This window comes from Malania oleifera, chromosome 6 (genome assembly GCF_029873635.1).
Source record: "Malania oleifera isolate guangnan ecotype guangnan chromosome 6, ASM2987363v1, whole genome shotgun sequence".
Lineage (NCBI taxonomy): Eukaryota > Viridiplantae > Streptophyta > Magnoliopsida > Santalales > Ximeniaceae > Malania > Malania oleifera.
Window position 1 is genome coordinate 31,244,589 of NC_080422.1, and position 19,380 is coordinate 31,263,968.

General features: G+C 36.3%; 1 protein-coding gene across 2 annotated transcripts; it reads left to right on the forward strand.

Moving 5' to 3' along the window:
* The first annotated feature begins 377 nt into the window (after positions 1-377).
* On the forward strand, positions 378-1,352 carry LOC131157730 (gibberellin 3-beta-dioxygenase 1-like). Of its 2 annotated transcripts, none has more exons than XM_058112074.1 (2): positions 378-965; positions 1,103-1,352. In XM_058112074.1, exons 1-2 carry the CDS (start codon positions 469-471, stop codon positions 1,107-1,109), a joined length of 504 nt encoding a protein of 167 aa, XP_057968057.1. In that variant the 5' UTR covers positions 378-468; the 3' UTR covers positions 1,110-1,352. The 2 variants fall into 2 exon arrangements, with proteins under 2 accessions (XP_057968057.1, XP_057968056.1); XM_058112073.1 differs by having other exon boundaries at positions 1,125-1,352.
* The last annotated feature ends 18,028 nt before the right edge of the window (positions 1,353-19,380 follow it).

The following is a 19,380-nucleotide window of genomic DNA, read 5'->3' on the forward strand; positions in this document are numbered from 1 at the left end:
AAATTTATAAAATAAAATATGTAAAATATATATTGTAAAAGCATTTATTTTTACTATCATATATTATTCTATCTCAAATGGTGATTGTTGAATTTATATGACTAAGTAACCTTTAGGTAAATCACTAAATTTTTTATTTTTTTATTTTTTATTGTGGCACCACCAATTTATGATAGCTTTTAAATAAAACAAATAATTAATATACATGTTAATTTTTTTTAAAAAAGAAAAAAACTAATAGATATATTTTTTAAAATTATAGAGTCAGCATTATCTTTCATTTAATGCTGTTTCCTTTTTTGCTCCCCTAATTAATTAGCCTAGATAATTATTCCTATGTATCGGCGTCCTCGTCATCTCTCTATATGTACCTCGCCATCACTCGCCCTTCTCTGCCATCTTTACCTTCATAAGTGCAATTCAACAATTACGACAACTACAAGCAGCTCTCTCTCAATTAGTCTCAAAATGACGACAGCAGTCTCAGCAGATTCTTACAAAGCCGAACCCCTCCACTCTGGTCAAAAGGTGCCGGAGTTTGGGATGTTGAACGAAGTGCCTGAGTCGCAGGTGTGGAATAATGAAGAAGGCAATTATAAGGGGCAGGCTTTGGAGGACATTGGCGCTGAGGTGCTGCCACTCATTGATCTGGCCAAGGCCGATGCCCCTAAACTGGTGAAGCAGTGTTGCAAGAGCAGCGGATTTTTCCAAATCACCAACCACGGCATTCCCCTTGCCGTCCTCCAAAACATGGAGTCCGCCAGCGTAGACCTCTTCTCGTTGCCGATGGAACAGAAAATGAAGGCGGCGCGTGAGCCCGGTTCCCTCACCGGCTACGGCATCTTCCCGATTGCCTCCTACCTCCGACAGAACGTCTGGTCCGAATGCTTTACCGTCTTCGGATCCCCACTCCAACATGCCCATCAAATTTGGCCGGATCAGAGTCCGGAGCACTCCAAATTTTGGTAATCAATGCGTACTCAACCGCCGATCTTTAATTTGTCGTTTGTTTTATTATTATTAATTTTTTTTTTTTTGGGTTCGTCCCGGGTGTCCACCTACCGTCAACGATGTCCGTTTTACGGTCCGTCGCACCGGCCAGTGACTAATCCCACGCCCTGCAGTGCGGCCCCACACACCACAGAGATGTAAATTTCAGGCGCCCAACAGCAGACTCGAACCTGGGGTGCCAGAAATAGGCTCACCTCGTGAAAGGAAACGCCCGAAGTCCGCTCTGCCGACACCCCACCGTTAGTTTTGCTTTTTTTATTTATGAAAGCGCTATTAAGTGTTTTTGCTTGCAAAACATCACAATCTAAGCAAGGGTGATCCTCATTTCTCCTTCATATTAATTTTTTTTTCCTATTTGATTTTATTCTTGACAATGATGTGGTTGAAGAATACAAACAAAAGATAAGAGAACTAGCACTGAGGATTTGGTCTCTAGTACTAGAGGCACTGCACATTACCAAAGAAGATATTGAGTGGGCTGGTCCAAATCGAGACTTCGAGGATACCGATGGGGTCTTAAGCCTAAATTTCTACCCAGTTTGTCCGGAGCCAGAGCGGGCTATTAGTATCCCACCCCACACCGATTCAAGCCTCATCACACTTCTGTATCAGAGTAGTACCAGTGGGTAACAAGTCTTCCTAGAAGGAACTGGGTGGGTCTTGGTCCCGCCCAAGCCCGGTGCCCTTATTGTCTTCGTGGGCGACCTCCTCCAAATAATGTCCAATGGATTGTATCGGAGTGCTCTTCACAAGGCTGTGGTGAATAGCATGGAAAATCGCCTCTCTTTTGGGTTTCTTGTAGGGCCCCCACGTGCTGCTCAAATTGGGCCCCATCCTAAAATTGTGGGCCCATCTAACCCACCTTTATATCCGACCGTGACTTGGAGTGAATTCCTCAATCTCAAGGCAAAGTCTCGAAATGATGCCCTTTCATCAATTCAACTTGTCAATTCTGAAAATGATTCTACAGAAATAGGAATTAAAGAGCCATAAGAATGGTAAAAATAATAATAATAAGGTGCTCATGAATAATGTTGGATTTTCAATTAGAGTGGACTTTTGTGGAATATTAATTATTTCTTATAATAACTAAATCCAAAACATTCTTGTTTGGTAAGAAATGTGTGTAGCTACATTTGAAGTTCCATTCCAAATTATGATGATCCTATTTTCATAAGAAACGTGAGTAAGTAGATTTAAATTTTCATTCCAAATTTGTCATTTGATTTCTATATGAGTTTTATTTAATATTTTCTTATATTAATTTTATTTAATTTTTCATTGCATTGAACTCTCACTTTATTTTATTTTGCAAAACAAAGATGTAGGATAACGACCGGTTTTTTTGTTTTTTTGTTTTCTAGTCAATGATCAAATAATATTCCTTATATATTTTTTAAAATTGTTTTGTATCATCAAATAAACCAAAAAATATTAAAAATATATTTTTGCATGTAAACCTTACTATTACTCAATGCATACTCCAACACCTTCTTTTTTCTTTTTACATTTTTAATAGGAAGCCATTCGTGGTGAAAAGATTTAAAATTATAGCATCCAAGTCTTTCCCATATGTGACCCACTAGACTTTAAAGCGGAGAAAAATGAGTTATTCAATGCCCTTACGGTACCTCATGGCATACAAGTCTTCCTCGTGTGTTGGCCACTAGACTATACTATTGAGAAAAATGTGTCACTCTATTTATTTCAACTTAGATGATTGTTAATGGAAAAACAATTACTTTAAATAAATTTTTTTTATTTCATCCTCTTGATTTTTCTAAATATGACACTCCACTTTTAATTTGGTACTCAATGCGTACTAAGCATCTATCTTTAATTTGTCGTTTCTTTATTATTATTATTATTATTATTATTATTATTATTATTATTATTTGCATAAAATTCATCAATACACTTACCTACTAAAAATCACTTTTTTTTCCTTACTAAATACATAGTACAATATCCACAAAGCAGTGAGCATATATATGGTACAACGATTTAAACCAGTATGTGAGCAAACGTGTAATGTATGGCAGGTAATTATAGTATTAATGTTTTAGAAATTATCAAAACATCGTTTGAGGTTTAATTTTATTGACAAAATGAATTACCAATGTAATGACCCGAAAAATAATGGTATTTAAATAATAATTAAGAGAGTGAAAAAATGAAAACAACAATAGAAGGAGGCAACAGTCTTCGTCAACGAGAGTATGCTTCGTCGATGAGAAAATACTGAGTGGATATTTAGGCAACTCTAAATTTCATCGATGAGGGGGGGAGTTTGTCGACGAGTAACCTTCTTGACCTCGTCGATGAGGTGACGTGACTCGTTGATGAGTGTCATAGTATAAATAGTGCAAAAACTCGGTTTTACGTAGAAAAAATCAGAAATTCTCACACACACACACACACACACACACTCTCTCTCTCTCTCTCTCTCTCTCTCTCTCTCTCTTTCTCTCTCTCTCTCTCTCTCCTTCCTACGATTTCTCTCTCCTCTCTCTTTGATTTCGGCTCCGTAGTTCGCCGGATCGATGATCTGAGGCTATCATGACATTCCTAGGAAAGTTCTTTCCAAATCTGCCGGAGCAGATTGTTGGTGGAAGCGAGTTGAAATTCATCCCTGGTTTCAGGTAAGACTTTTTGAGTGAACTTTGGTCTTACTGTAGTTATGGAAAATGATATTCACAAAAAAATACTGAAGTTTAGTTCTGAGAGTTATTGTTTTCAAGGGGTTGAATGGGGTACCCTGCGAGTGCGGGATCGGTATTTTAGGGGGTTTCTTTTTAGTGTCAGGTAAGGGAATAAACTAAAACAATTATTTTCCACGCAAATTAATAATATTTATCAGCAAATTAATTTTCAGGAAAACATGTATTATATCTGAATATTATTGAGTAAATGCATATTTGGGGAAAATGCTTTTGTTATACAGGAACTACGATTTTAGAATGAAATGTATGATTTTATTCGGCATTGTGTGGTATGAATATTATTTTTACATGATATGTATTATATTATGGCAAATTTTACGAATAAACATGTTTTCATGAATTATTAAATAATGCAGTATATGATGAATTTTGAAATACATAATAAATGATTTATTTACTCAAAATGATATGTATGAGATTTTCGGCGCAAGGTCGTGTTTGATTGCCGGCGCAAGGTCGTGTATGTTAAATGTTTGCGGCGCAAGACCATGTATATGAAATGTTTGGCGCAAGGCTGTATTTACGAAATGTTCGGCGCAAGGTCGTATTTATGAAAGTATAGAAATGCTATCAATCCATTTATATTAAATGCTATATTATCATGTACTATATGTTATCAAAACCTGGATGTTAGTTTAGTTCAGTTTCAGGAGCACGGTACTGTAACTATATAGATCAGATATTTATGTTCAGACTTATGCTAACCACCCCACAAAGGGGTAGGAGATGGATAGTCAATGTGACTTTCAGTGTAGAGTTGTAGACGTCTACCTAACAGTCCGGACCAGGGTATGGCGGGCCCATCGTACTTACATATATTTTTTGACTCGGTAGTGGTCAGCCAGCCATTGTTAGGTCCCGCCTTCGGGCTGCACAACCCGTCATAGGGGGTGATACATGACATTAGCTAACTATTCATCCTGGGTAGATTTTCAGTATGACAGTTATATCAGATATTTCATGATCAGTATGAATTATTAGAAATTATAAAAGTATACGATTATTCAGTATGCTATGATGAATGTTTTTTAGCTTATGAAATGCACTGTATATGTATTATAACATTAAATATTCATATTGTCACACAATTGTATTTAGTTTATTTTCCTTTACTGAGAAGTGTCTCGCCCCTGAACATTAAATAATTTTCAAGAAACCCAGAAAGATAGGCAGAGCGCGACCGCCGTTGAGTCGGTTATACTACCCTGCTAGGAGGGTAAGTTTGGATTAGGATCAGGGGATTTTGATGTGAGGTCCTAAGGATATTTTGTATTTTTGGGAGTCTGTATTAAACACAATATTTTGAGATATACTAATTCTGGTATTATGTATTTTGTGGTTATGTGTTTGTGCTTTACATTTATTGCTGCCTAAGTTCAACTGTGTATGACAGTTGTCCCCGCTACCCACAGGTTCGAGTTGACTATTTTATTTATTTTGCTTTTCTTATATGAATATATAAGTAGATCGCTACAATCAATTACTTGATCATTATTAAGTTTAGTTAAAAAAATAAAATTTTGGCCTTAAAAAAATAAGAATTTTATTATTCCATTCAATTTTGATACGATAAATTAAGAAAATGATGTTAATTTAACTAATTAAGTTAACGTCAATTAGTTAATTAAGTACAATTGAACACCTAGTGACTGATTTGAGTCATCTAGTTTGCATAAGCATGACAATGTAATTTATTATTTAAAAAAAAAATAAATATATGAAAGTAAATAAATACTATTAATAATTCAAAAAAATACTAAGATAATTATATTGTTCGAAAATATTTGTTACATATATTTCATGCAAATTAGATGACCAAATATATCGTTAATATATATATATATAGTTTGAAAATTGGCTCAAATTAGTTGATTTGTTGAATTGCGGCTCACTTTCTAGGTTTGATTGAGTTTCTTATTTAATAACATAGTAACTTAAATAAAATTTAGAAAATTTGGTAAATTGTCTCAAACAAAGGTCAAACAAACTTAAATTTTCTTTATCTATTTAGCATTTCATATTTTACATAGAAAAGAACTAACATTCAATTTTATAATTTTAATTTATGAAGTATGAATTTTGAAATTCTTGTATACATTTTATTTACACTACATTTGATAGGTTACTTGAATTTAAAAATATTGAACCATGCTTTATTCCTTTTATAATGTATTTACTCATTAAATTTTAATGAAAATAACGTATAAAAAAATATTTTGTAACATTATAATTATTAAATACTTTTTTATGATTTATTTCAAATTTTATTTTTTCATATTGTTTAAAAAACTTTGAAATAATAATAGAATCTTTTGTTTTGTTGAGTTAACAGGTTGACCAAAAGCAATTGAATCAATTGGATTGGTCAACTCGAGAAATTTAGTTACTTCTCTTATTCACTTATTTAGTTTTCAAGACACTATACCGATTATATTTTTCAAATTAATTTATTAATTAAATTGATTTCTTTTTAAAAAAAATGAGAGTGCTTGATCTGGTTCTTTACTAAAAAATTTCAAGGTGCACATGGTTTAAACAAACTGTTTGCATTTAGGAGTGAGAGCTGTGTAAAAATAATTGACTAGCCTCCAAGGCTGAAACCCATGATGTGGACAAAATTTTATTAGATCCTTAAATCTTTCCCAACAAGTTTGGAAAGTCTCACAACCTTTCTGCATAAATTGACTGATTTGCTTTTGTAGAAATTGGGTTCTCTGAAAAAGAAAAAATTTATGTCAGAATTCACGTTGCATATTAGTCCAACTAGAGATAGATTTACGCCTCAAAGAATTAATCCAAATCTTCACTTTATTCTTTAAAGAGAAAGGAAATAAATGAAGTTTAACAAACTCATTAGTACCAGCTTTAGTAATAAAAGTAGTGCAAGCCAACTCAAAGTCCGTCAGGTGCTGGTAAGGACTCTCAAATCCATCCCATGGAACTGAGATATCACTGACATCATCCCATGCTTAATCGTAAAATTAGGTGCATCATCAGGTAAAACAATGCATGATGGTGTAGTGGTTCGTATGGGCTGCAAAAAAAAATCTTTAAGAGTGTGTGGTGCAGGTATAACCATAGTTTTTTCAAAACTCTCTTCCACAAAAGGATTGTATAAATCAATTTCAGTATCCTAACTTGTAAAAGAGACAGAAGAACTATCTGACTCTGTGTTATGAATATCACTACTTGTACTAGGTGTAATTTTATATAATATGTTTGAAATTTCCCTGACCCAAGGCATCAAACATCAATCCAAATTGTAGATACTCACCAATATAGTAGGAAACAAACAAAAATGCAACAAAGATAAAGCAACCCAAACAAGCATGATAACTCTTTTTTTTTTTTTAGAGTATGAGAAAAATTAAAATAAAGGGAAACTACTAGTTTGAAACTAAATTTGACAATTCTCTGGTAAAGGCGCCAAAAACTTTACTCACTCTAAAATAAGCAACGCAATGACTATCCCAAGTATAGGAGGTTTGTTATGTAATAATTAACCCAAAAGGCCAGATCATCTCTTTAGGGATATAGATTAATTTCAAACTTACATTAAAACAACAAGGAGAAAAAAAAATTATTTACTGAACACAGTTCATATTCATATTCTTGGGTTTTTGGGAGTTTGTAACGAAATTAAAACAACGCGAAACATAAACTAAGAACATAACATGCACAAACAATAAAATAACTATAATGAAATTAAACAAACCAAACAACTAAATGTTTAAGCAATCAAATAACAAATCAAAGTAAGAATTTCATTAATTTAACAAAACTATTCAATAATAAAATAGGCTTAACCCAACAATAATTTAAACAAGACTAACTCAATCCAATAATAAATTCCAACAAGATATTAAAATAATATCCTATCATCATCATAACCCGAACCTATACTTTGGTAAGATCATTTGTCAAAGTCTACAGGATCTAACAACTTGGAGTTCTGATACCACAACTATAACGCCCCAAACCTGTTGGGACCTGGAGTGCTATTTTCCATACATATATCTCTGATATCATAATGATAACGACCCGAACCCAAACAGGGGGTCTTAGGCATCCATGTCCATAAACTCAACATAAACATGCAGTGGAAGATAATTAAACCTCAAAACATTTTACCAGAGTTCTAAACCATCCCAATTACACATATTCATCTCCATGTTCTATATATTACATCCCAAAATACACATAACAAAATAAACAAGTGTCTCGCGTACGCTTACAATAACTACCAAAATCTAAACCCAGCTCTGTAGCACGTTAGGCTTGATTCCCTGTAGGACTTGAAAAAATAAGTTGGATATTAGAGTGAGACCCTTCTCAGTAAGGCGGGTTAGGTTATTATCAGTGTGTGGCAACATGAGTTTTAGTGTAGCAATAATACTTCCATTAATTTACTTTCAATGAGATAGCATATAAAACTATATTCACACATATATATATTTGAATATACCTATTTCCTTCCCAATACATGTTTTGGTTCAATAAACTTCTCTGTCTACATAGAGCTACATATATGTATTTTCCACAATGTAACAGATAGCATGATTTCAGTTTCAACACATACTTCGCAGCTATCCCCCATTCGTCACCATACCGAGCATTCCTCCCCACTGTCTCCATACTGACTTCATAACATAACTTCCATACTAAACATCCCTCCCCATCGATCTCAGTACAAACTTCTCAATATAATTTCTATACTGAACATCCCTCCCCATTGGTCTCAGTACAAACTTCTCACTATAATTTCTATACTGAACATCCCTCGCCATTGGTCTCAGTACAAAATTCTCACTATAACTTTTATACTGAACATCCCTCCCCATCGGTCTTAGTACAGAATTCTCACTATAATTTCTATACTGAACATCCCTCCCCATTGGTCTTAGTACAAACTTCACAACAAAATTTTTATACTGAACTTCCCTCCCCATTGGTCTCAGTACAAACTTCACAACATATTTTCTATACTAAACTTCCCTCCCCATCGATCTCAGTACAAACTTCACAACATATTTTCTATATTCAACTTCCCTCCCCATCGATCTCAGAACAGACTCATGTTTCTCAACACAAAATAATCAATCATTGTTTTCCCAAATCAGTACAGAAGCTGTCATATTCATAACTCGATATAACACAGTCTTATCAAAACTCAGTATAAAACCGTCCACATCATTCTTAATATTTCTTGAGAACAGTATAATCCATATCTTTCACTATATAACACCATGAAAATCCATCAGGTTTAATTATGCAACAACCATAAACATTCTCATGCCACACGATTTGAGTGATATTTCATAACATAATAAAGTTCCCGAGAAAATATATTTTGCTGAAAATAAAGGTATGATCATCTCTAGGGTTTAATTTAACTTAATACATATGTTTTTCAAGAAAATAAGATCATCACCCCACTTACTTTAATTTTCCCTAAATACGTATATAATACCAAAAACCCTCATTTCTATACCCCTAATTCAACCGAAAAATCATACACAACATTCACGAGTCCATATACTCAAGTTTAATCGATTCACATTTCAAAAATAACGGACATAATCTAATCCTCTTACATGTTCCTGCAAAACTGTCTACAACTTTGGAGAGCAAAACGCTAGCTTCTCAACTAGCTGAGGACGAAGACCAATTAGCCAGGAGGAGAGAGAGAGAACCAGTGAGTACGTGTAGAAAGATCCTAGGCTAGAGGGAGAGGGAGAAAGAGAAATATGAAAATTATAAAATTTTAAGTTTACTTCTCACTTAAGTAAGCTCAAGTCGGAGGAAATCGTTGACGGTTTTCCTGAAATCGTTTACGGTTTGGTCAATTTCCAAACCAATTTTCCCATTTTTTTTATATAAAACTCTCGGTTGTTGAAATCGTCGACGATTTTGCTAAACTCCCTGAAACTGTTGACGGTTTGGTCCTGTGCCAAACCTTTTTCCCTTTTCTTTTTTCCTTTCACTTTTTTTTTTTGTTCGGGTTCCTCCATTTTATGTTTTAATTTCTTTGGGAAGTTTGCTGAATATTGAGATTTGATCGTGTTTGAATCAAGTTATTAACTTGGCTGTGAGTTTATGTTGTTGGATGATAAATCAGATAAGAACTAATATTTGAATTCAGTTGTTATTAGCTAAGGTGAATTTATTGTGAATTGTTTAATTGAAGTATAAGCATCAAAATAACCTAACTTGTAACACAAAATTTGTGCTGTAACGATCCAATTTTTTTAATTAAATAATTAATTAAATAATAATAATAATAATTAATTAAATAATATAATATAATATAATATAATAATATTATATATATATATATATATATATATAAGAAACCTCAAGATGCTTCTGGAAGCATCCTGATTTTATTTCCATACCCCCCCCATTTTTGTTATTCTCTCTCTCTCTCTCTCTCTCTCTCTCTCTCTCTTTAATTTCTCTCTGTTTGTAAGTCAAATTAAAAAATGAACGTCATATTTGGATCCTAACTTCCCTCCTTAACACTTTAACTGGAGTGGATTTGTCGTTTGGACGTCGTAGGCACCACTCAATGGCCAAGGTAAGGGGAATAAATTATGTCAGGTTTTATATTAAAAAAAACATATTCCCGATTAAATTTGAGTACATGAATTTAAATTAGATTTGTGTTATTTAAAATATGTCCAATTTAAATTGAGTATGTGAAATTAATTATATCTATGTTTAGATTTTATTTTAAAAATACGTTTGAGTTAAATTAAACTGCAGCGATTTGATTATATCAGTTTTTTGGGAATATTTTGGAGTTAAATTAAACTATAGGAATTTGATTATATCATATTTTTTGGAATATTTGGGAATTAAATTAAATTGTAGGGATTTGATTATATCATATTTTTTGGAATAATTTGGAAATAAATTAAACTACAGAGATTTGAGTATATCGGGTTTTCATGGAATATAATGGAATTTTATTAAATAAGTGAAATTAATTATACCCTTATTTTCAGCAAAATACATTTTTTCGGGTAGTTATTATATTATATTTATCAAGTCAAATTGTGTGGCATGAGAATAATTATTATTGTATGATTAAACATGATGGTTTTTATATAGTAATGAAATGACAGTTCAGATGGCTTTATGTCGAGTTTAGACGGCTTATGCCGAGTTATGAAATGACAGTTTTACAGAGAGATATGATGTGACTAATTTTATACAAAATTGTGAACATGTCAGATTTTATGCAGACTTATGAAAATGAGATCATGTTACAGTTTTATTATATGAATTGTATTATATGGTAACAGAACCATGATGGACTAGTTATGATTCAGAGTACAGTACTGTAGCTAGTATTACATGCAATGCAGCCACACTATCAGCAAAGTGTAGGCAAATGACAAGTGATTGGCCCTTAAAGTGATGTATTGCAGGAGCAGGTTACCTAATGGGTCCGAACCAGGTTGGTGGGCAATCGTACTATAGACATAGCGGTTTTGACTTAACCTAGAAGGCCAGCCATGGCTAAGTCTAACCTTCAGGCCGCACAACCCAATCATGGGAGATTATACATGGTGATATATAATAGTTCCATTAGGGAAATTCTCTTATGTATATATATATGTAGATTTATGAAAACATGATTATCTATTAAGTTAAAGCATGTTTGAGTAGAAAATATGCATTTAAAATTGTATAGGTGTAAGTTATGGTATATAAATGTCTTTTTCAGTTAAAGTTAAATTAATGGTTATGCTTTACTTATGTAAAAACTCATGATAATCACACACTGATGATAATCTATTTCATCTTACTAAGAGGTGTCTTACTTCATCATTATCTAATATTTTTCAAATTTCATGAGGAGCATAACACTAATTAGAGTGGCGCAGTGGAAGTGTCACACCCCGAACCCAACAATGGGCCCCAGGGTGTGATGTAGTAACCTAACCTATCCTTATATCATACAAAACACACATGATACTATAATGAATGAGGGTTCAACCCCGTGGGGTTCCCGTACACCCTATACACATTCATATACACGACATATACGCAATGGAAAAGTTCATGCCATACATACATCGTACCATACCAGAGTCTATACAAACAGAGTCTAAGCTCCATTTTACAAAACATAACCCAGGGTGCGAGCAATACCCAAAACGACAACCTGTTATAGTCCAAGTACCTACACAAGTACTCAACGCAGTAATCCGACCACCACACTTCCAACATTAGGACGCTAGTCCCGGTTACTTGAAGGACCTAAAAAACATATACGTATGATAGGGGTGAGACACATATCAGTAAGGCAGATTCAGGTTAGATTGCTGTGTGGCATATGAGTGCTATCATGACATAAAACATAACATAGTTTAGTTCTAGTATTTCCCCAATACATATCCAGTATAGTTCTTAACACACACATGATCAATCAGCCCAATGTTGTCACACTCTTTGACACAAAGTCGAACCACATTACACAGCATCCCTGGCACATGGTGTAGCCCTAGGCTCCTATGGGATCGTACCGGTACATCTGGTGGATCCACACCCTTTGGTGATCAGCCGATAAAAGGCGATATTTCATGCCTTTGGATATAGAGCCGGACACTTTTGCCACTGGCAGGTGGTATTTCACACCCTCGGATATAGAGTCAGACACCCTTTCACAACCTAAAATAATTAGGAACACACGTTCCTATATCTCATTTCAGCATATCACAACTTAATGCATATTCATATAACAATTCATTCCACACTTATTTGGTAATCACAAAATCATGATTTTCAGAATACAGTTTAAAACAAGTCAAGGCATGGCCATCTCCATAACACAATATACTTAACAATATATCCACGGTTTTCCAACGAATCTAGAGATTCAACCCGACACCCCCTTTTTCCCCAAAATTGTAATGTGAAAATCCCTTAATTTTTACCCATTAGATTTCCTCAAATAAGTAGTAAAAACATACACAGGATTGTGAACCACAGTCTACCGAATCCAATTTCAAAAATAACCAATATAAACAGAATCCTCTTACCTTTCCCTGAAAATCCAAACACAAATTCTACAACTCCTGAACAGCGAACCGAGTTCCCAAAACCTATAAATCATAGTTGGATAATTACTTACAATCTTATACTTTACAGATCTACCGAAACGAAAATGAAAATCGAGCCTTACCTCGATTTTTGGGTCAAAACTCGAAGACCTCAAAACGAAGATCTATTCCATAGAACACGTAGATATTTCTTCCCTGAGCCTTGCAGTAACGTCAGATCGTCGATTCTAATGACAAACGGCGAAGAAATCTAGAGAGAGAGAGTAGAGCTTTGAGTTATAGAGAGATAGAGAGAGAGAATTTTGATAACTTAGCCAAGAAGCAAAGGAAATTGATATTTATAGAGCCTTTGACCCGGCCAACCTCATCGATGAGCCAGCGAAGGAAATTCGTCGACATCGCGGTGGCCTCATCGACAAGCCTAAGATTTAGGATTTCCCAAAATCTCTTGGCTTCTCCTCGTCGACGAACTCTGCATTTCGTCGCCGAACAATAAAAGGGCCTTTGTCGATGAAAACACTGGCTTTGTCGATGAAGCCTGCTAAAATTACTATTTTATCTTTTATTTATTTATTTATTCCATATCTCACGGGTCAGGTTCTTACAACCTCTTCTTCTTACAAAAATTTCATCATCGATTCGAAATTTGTAATCGCTCATTTATGAACTCATCCACACAACCGAATACACATACCCGACTCTAGGAAGAGCCGGCGGCCACTTACAACATAGCCCCATCATAATACATACATGCCCTCGCTTATGGCAGAGGAATACCGTGGTTACATACATATACCGTCTCGAGAGTTCACAATAACACACACTCTTAGAAACTAACCACCTATCACAATACAATAGTAGAGTAATACACACATACTCAACCGACTCTACTATCCAAACTACCTCTCAGAACAACTATGGATACTTTCGGTGTATCTCCACTTCCAATTCCCAAGAAACTTCCTTAACCTCGTGATTCCGCCACAATACCTTCACTAATGGTATATCCTTGATACGTAACTTCTGAACTTTACGGTCCAGAACCTGAACGGGTACCTCCTTATATGCTAAAGCATCCCCAATTTCTAAGTTCTTGTAACTAATAACGTGCGACGGATCCAACATGTACCTTCTCAACATGGATATGTGGAACACATCGTGGATCCTTAAGAGTGTTGGGGGTAGTGCAATCCTGTAGGCTACCAGACCCACTCACTCAAGAACCTCGAATGGTTGGTTAAACCTTGGGCTCAGCTTACCTTTCTTACTAAATCTCATCACCCCTTTCATCGGAGGGATTTTTAGGAATATCTTACCCCCACCTCGAATTCCAACTCACGGCGGCGAACATCCGCATAACTCTTTTTCCAACTCTGAGCCAATTTAATCCTATCCCGGATCAAACCCACCTTCTCAGACGCCTGCTGCATGAGTTTAGGTCCTAAAACCTGACGTTCACCAACCTCATCCCAATGTAGAGAAGACCGACACCTCTGACCATATAGAGCCTCGAATTGTGTCATCCCGATACTAGCTTGGAAGCTATTGTTATAGGCAAACTTTACTAGTGGCAGAAACTGCATCCAACCACCACCGAAGTCTAACACGCAAGCTCATCACATATCCTCCAAGATTTGTATTGTTCTCTTTGACTGTCCATCGGTCTGGGGATGGAACGCTGTATTGAAAGTAAGCTTCATCCCCAGTGCTTCCTGCAAGCTCTTCTAGAATCGAGAGGTAAACCTTGGGTCTCGATCTAACACAATGGACACTAGTACCCCGTGCATTCTGACTATCTAATGCACATATAGGTCTGCTAGCCTACTCAAAGGGCAGCTAACCTTCATCGGTACAAAGTGAGCAGATTCGTCAACTTATCCACAATTACCCAAATGGCATTCTGCTCGTGAAATGCTGGCGACAATGTGATAACAAAGTCCATGGAAATGTGCTCCCATTTTTACTCCGGAATGGCTAAGGTCTGTAATGGCCTTGCCGGCCTCTGATGTTCAGCTTTCAAATGCTAACACATCATACAATTCTCCACAAACTGAGCAATCTCCCTTTTCATACAACTCCACCAAAAGGACTCACACAAATCCTGATACATCTTCGTGCCACTAGGATGTACCGTATACAAAGAATGATGCGCTTCTTCCAGAATCGTCCTTCTAATCTTGTCGTCATTTGGAACGCACAACTTGGTTCCAAACCTCAACACACCTCCCTCAAATATGTTAAAATCCATAGCCAACCCCTAGTGTACTTTCTCCACAGTCTTAACTAACTCCGCATCACTAGCCTGCACGGCTTTTATACGCTCAAACAAAGTCATCTGGATCACCAAGCTAGCAATGAAAGCCTGATGATCACCAGCCACAAACGCTATGCCAAGGCTTTCAAGATCCCATCTGATATGATGCTGAGCTACAACCGCAGATACTATCGCATGCTCCAACTTCTGACTCAACGCATCAGCTACCACGTTAGCTTTCCTAGGATGATAATTGATGGTGCAATCATAGTCTTTGATCAGATCAAACCACCTTCTCTGCCTCATGTTCAACTCCTTCTACGTGAAAAGTACCATAGGCTTTTGTGGTTAGTGAAGATCTTACACTGAAAACCATACAGGTAATGTTGCCAGATTTTCAGTGCATAAACTACAACAGCCAATTCTAGATCATTCATAGGGTAATTCTTCTCGTATTCCTTAAGTTGCCAAGAAGCATTAGCCATTACCTTACCCGGTTGCATAAGCACACATCCCAAACCCCTCAGAGATGCATCACTATAGATCACAAAACTGCCATCCCAGAAGGAATGGTCAAGACTGGAGTAGTAACCAGTCGGTGTTTCAACTCCTGGAAACATTGCTCGCAATCATTGGTCCAAGCAAACTTCACACCCTTCCTAGTCTATTGACCCTATGGATCATACCCTGTTTTGATTATAACAAATACGGTATTTAATGGTTTGATGAGTTTGTATGCAGGATTGATCGAACGTATCATATAATGCACGCACACGACACATGAAGTGAAGACCTGAAGACCTTGTTTATGTTGTATTGTAATTTAATCATTATTTGGGTCTGTAGTAGTAATTAGGAGAATATGGTTTGTAATAATTAATGCCTTGCCTACATGGTAGGATCGATAAGCTCAAGACCATAAATGAACCTTCGGGAACACCCTTCGGTCGACCGACACTGGATTTTTTCGGTGTTTTGAAAAAGGCCTAGAAATGACCCTAGGACACTCACACATGCATATATATATATATATATATATATATATATTTGGTCATTTGAATAGGCTGATTGCACAATTAAAAAGAACCAAAATGCACATTTTGCACACTTTCGGTCGACCGGCCAAGGCAGTTCATTTTGCTCTGGTTGACTGAATTCGGCCTGGGTCAACAATTTGACTTAACCCGTTCGACCGAACTAGATAGTTCATTTATAGCCCGGTCGACCGAACCCAGGTCCAAGTCAACAGTTGACCATGTCCTGGTCGACCGAACTAGTGTAGGTCAAAACGCCCCAGTCAACCGAAACCCCCTGAGGTCATCATTTTGACCATCTAGTCGATCGAACCAAAAATGAATACCAACAACCTAGTCGACTGAGGGTCCTCGGGAGAAATCCCAACGATTTGGTCCACCAAACCAATCAGTTCAAAATGGCCTGGTCAACTGAACCTTGGTAAAATGGAAAATTGCTCACTTTTGGTCGACCGACCATTCAGTTCAAAAGTGCCCTGGTCGATCGAACCATATGAACTTTAGTTGACCGAAATGGTTCTGGTTGAGTGGACCTCTTGAGTTGCCCCTCATTTTTTTTAACACAGTTAACATTTTTAAACGGGGTTAACTTGGTTAAAATGTATTAAAACTTTCCTAATTATTCCATATGTGTCCTCAACATTTATATTTTAGGGGTTTTCTATATATACCCCCTCATTTAGAATAATTAGTATTAGATTAGCAAAAAGAATTAGAAAATATCCTTTGATTCTCAAAAGCTCTATTTCTCACATCCAAGCTTCATTTTTCCATTCTTACTAATCCTCATTGCAAATCTTACTAAGTAAGAGGGCTATTGTGAGTATCTAGTTTAGCTTACTCTCTCGTTTATTTTAGTTGATTGATATATATGATTTTATCCGAGAGTAAGCTTGAATTTTTTCTAGGAGACTTCATTAATAAGTCTTCCATAGGAAAACTTCGTAGAGCTTGTGAGTTTTGCATCATCATTGCAATACTCAAGAGTTTGTATTGCTTTTTGTTTGTGAAATAAATTTTTGCAAATCGATTTCAAATATCTCATGTGATTTAATTTGAGAAATATTTTATTGAAATATTGGTGCATACGCAAAAAGATCTTTGTTGAAATATCCTTTGATTGATTTTATCTTCTTGAACACAAAGATCAAATTATTTTATAAATTAAATTTGAATATCTTTTGAGCCTTATATATTGAGAAATACCATTTCAGATATCTGAAGTATTGCTATCATCTTTACTTGAGCATTGTGATTGAAAATATTGTGTGATACAAAAAGAGCATTATTTGCATTCTCACGCACTGATCGAAATATTTGCATAATTATTTGAGAGTAGACACTTAGACTACACCGAGCTTATCAAATCCTATCTTTTGGTAGTGTATTAATTACATTGTGTTTAGTGGTACATAATCAGCTTAGTGTAAGAAGCATTTCCTTATACGCAAAATTATATACACATTTATTGTATTTCCAGGCACGGGTCTGAAGAGGGAGACTAGCCCTAGAATAGTTTCGGATTGGCTTAGACCCGGTTAGGAAACCTAGGTGCGTCATCCTGTTAAGGCGTGTAGGTCGAGGTCAGCCCCGCTAATTGACCTAGTTAAGATTGAGGTTAGCCTTGTGGTAATTGACTTGGTTGTAATCGGTATTGCTCCACCCTTTAAGTGAGCATTAGTGGAATCCTCGTGCTTGTTAGCTAAGGCGGGGACGTAGGCAATTTGGCCGAACCTCGTTAACATATTGTGCGTATTGTTTACCTTTCCGTATCTTACTATTATTGCACGTGTATGTTTATTCATTGATTGCATAGATTGTCCCCATGCTTGTGTAATACTGTTGCTAGTGAATTAACCTACGGGATAAATTTTTAAATACAATTTCACCCCCCTCTTGGGATTGCTCCAAAGCTAACATGGTCAATCGTGTCAGAGGCCTTAACAACTTAGAGAATCCCTCCACAAATTGACAATAATAACCCGCCAGTCCTAGGAAACTCCAAACCTACTACACACTCTTCAGTCTCACCTTGTTGACCATAGCTTCATTCTTGCTAGGATTAACTGAGATACCACCCTTAGACACCACATGGCCTAAAAATGTGACCTGATTCAACTAGAACCCACATTTCTTGAGCTTGGCGTACAACTTCCTCTCTCGCAGAATTTGTAGCACCAACCTTAAATGGTTTTCATGCTCTTCCAGACTCCTCGAGTATACCAGAATGTCGTCGATAAACACTACTACAAACTAGTCTAGATACTCATGGAAAACTCTGTTCATCAGATCCATGAACACTACCGAAGCATTAGTCAGCCCAAAAGGCATAACTAAGAACTCGTAGTGGATGTATTTGGTTCGAAAAGCAGTCTTCGTAACATCCTCAAATCTAACCCTCACCTGATGATACCCTGACCGTAGGTCGATCTTCGAAACAACGTGCGTCTTTTGCAGCTGGTCAAAGAGATCATCAATACGAGGTAATGGGTAACAGTTCTTCATAACCGCCTTGTTGATCTCACGATAATCAATGCACATGCGCATCGACCCGTCCTTCTTCTTCACGAACAAAAATGGAGCTCCCAGAGTGAAACACTAGGTTGGATAAAGCCCCTGTCCAGTAGTTCCTGTAACTACTCCTTCAAATCCTGAAGTTTTTCTAGAGCCATCTGATACTAAGCTTTAGAGATCGGTGCCTTTCCAAGAAACAACTTTATTGCAAACTCCACCTCACGATCCGAAGGTAAACTAGGTAAGTCTTTTGGAAACACATTCGAGAACTCATTAACCACTTGAATATTCTCAAGCTTCAACTTATCCCAGAGTGGTTCCTTCATGCAAGCTAGGTACACCTGACATCCGTCCAAGAGTAACCTCCTCACCTATAATGCCGATAGAATCTGTGGTGTCGAACGCACACACGATCCTATAAACTCATACTCCTGCTCTCTAGGAGGTCTAAACACTACTACCTTTCCACGACAGTCAATCACAACATAGCTGGAGGATAACCAATCCATCCCTAGTATGACATCGAAACCAGAGATATCGTGCACCACAAGATTTGCCAATAGCAGCCTTCCCTGAATTTCCACTAGGCGGCCTCACAATATCCTCCTACAAGACGTTACACTCCCAAACGGTGTAGCTACAGATAACCCCTCATTCATAACTTGGGTCTCAACCCCACGCAGCTTTACGAAGCTCACAGATACAAAAGAATGGGTTGCACCCGAATCAAATAAAACAACAACTCTATTTGAAAGTAATAACAAGGTACCTAT

Bases quoted from the DNA above. Each gene is read 5' to 3' on its own strand.
- LOC131157730 (XM_058112073.1), top strand. From the start codon at position 469: ATGACGACAGCAGTCTCAGCAGATTCTTACAAAGCCGAACCCCTCCAC. The intron at 966-1,124 runs GTAATCAATGCG...CACGCCCTGCAG, and splicing joins CCGGAGCACTCCAAATTTTG to TGCGGCCCCACACACCACAG.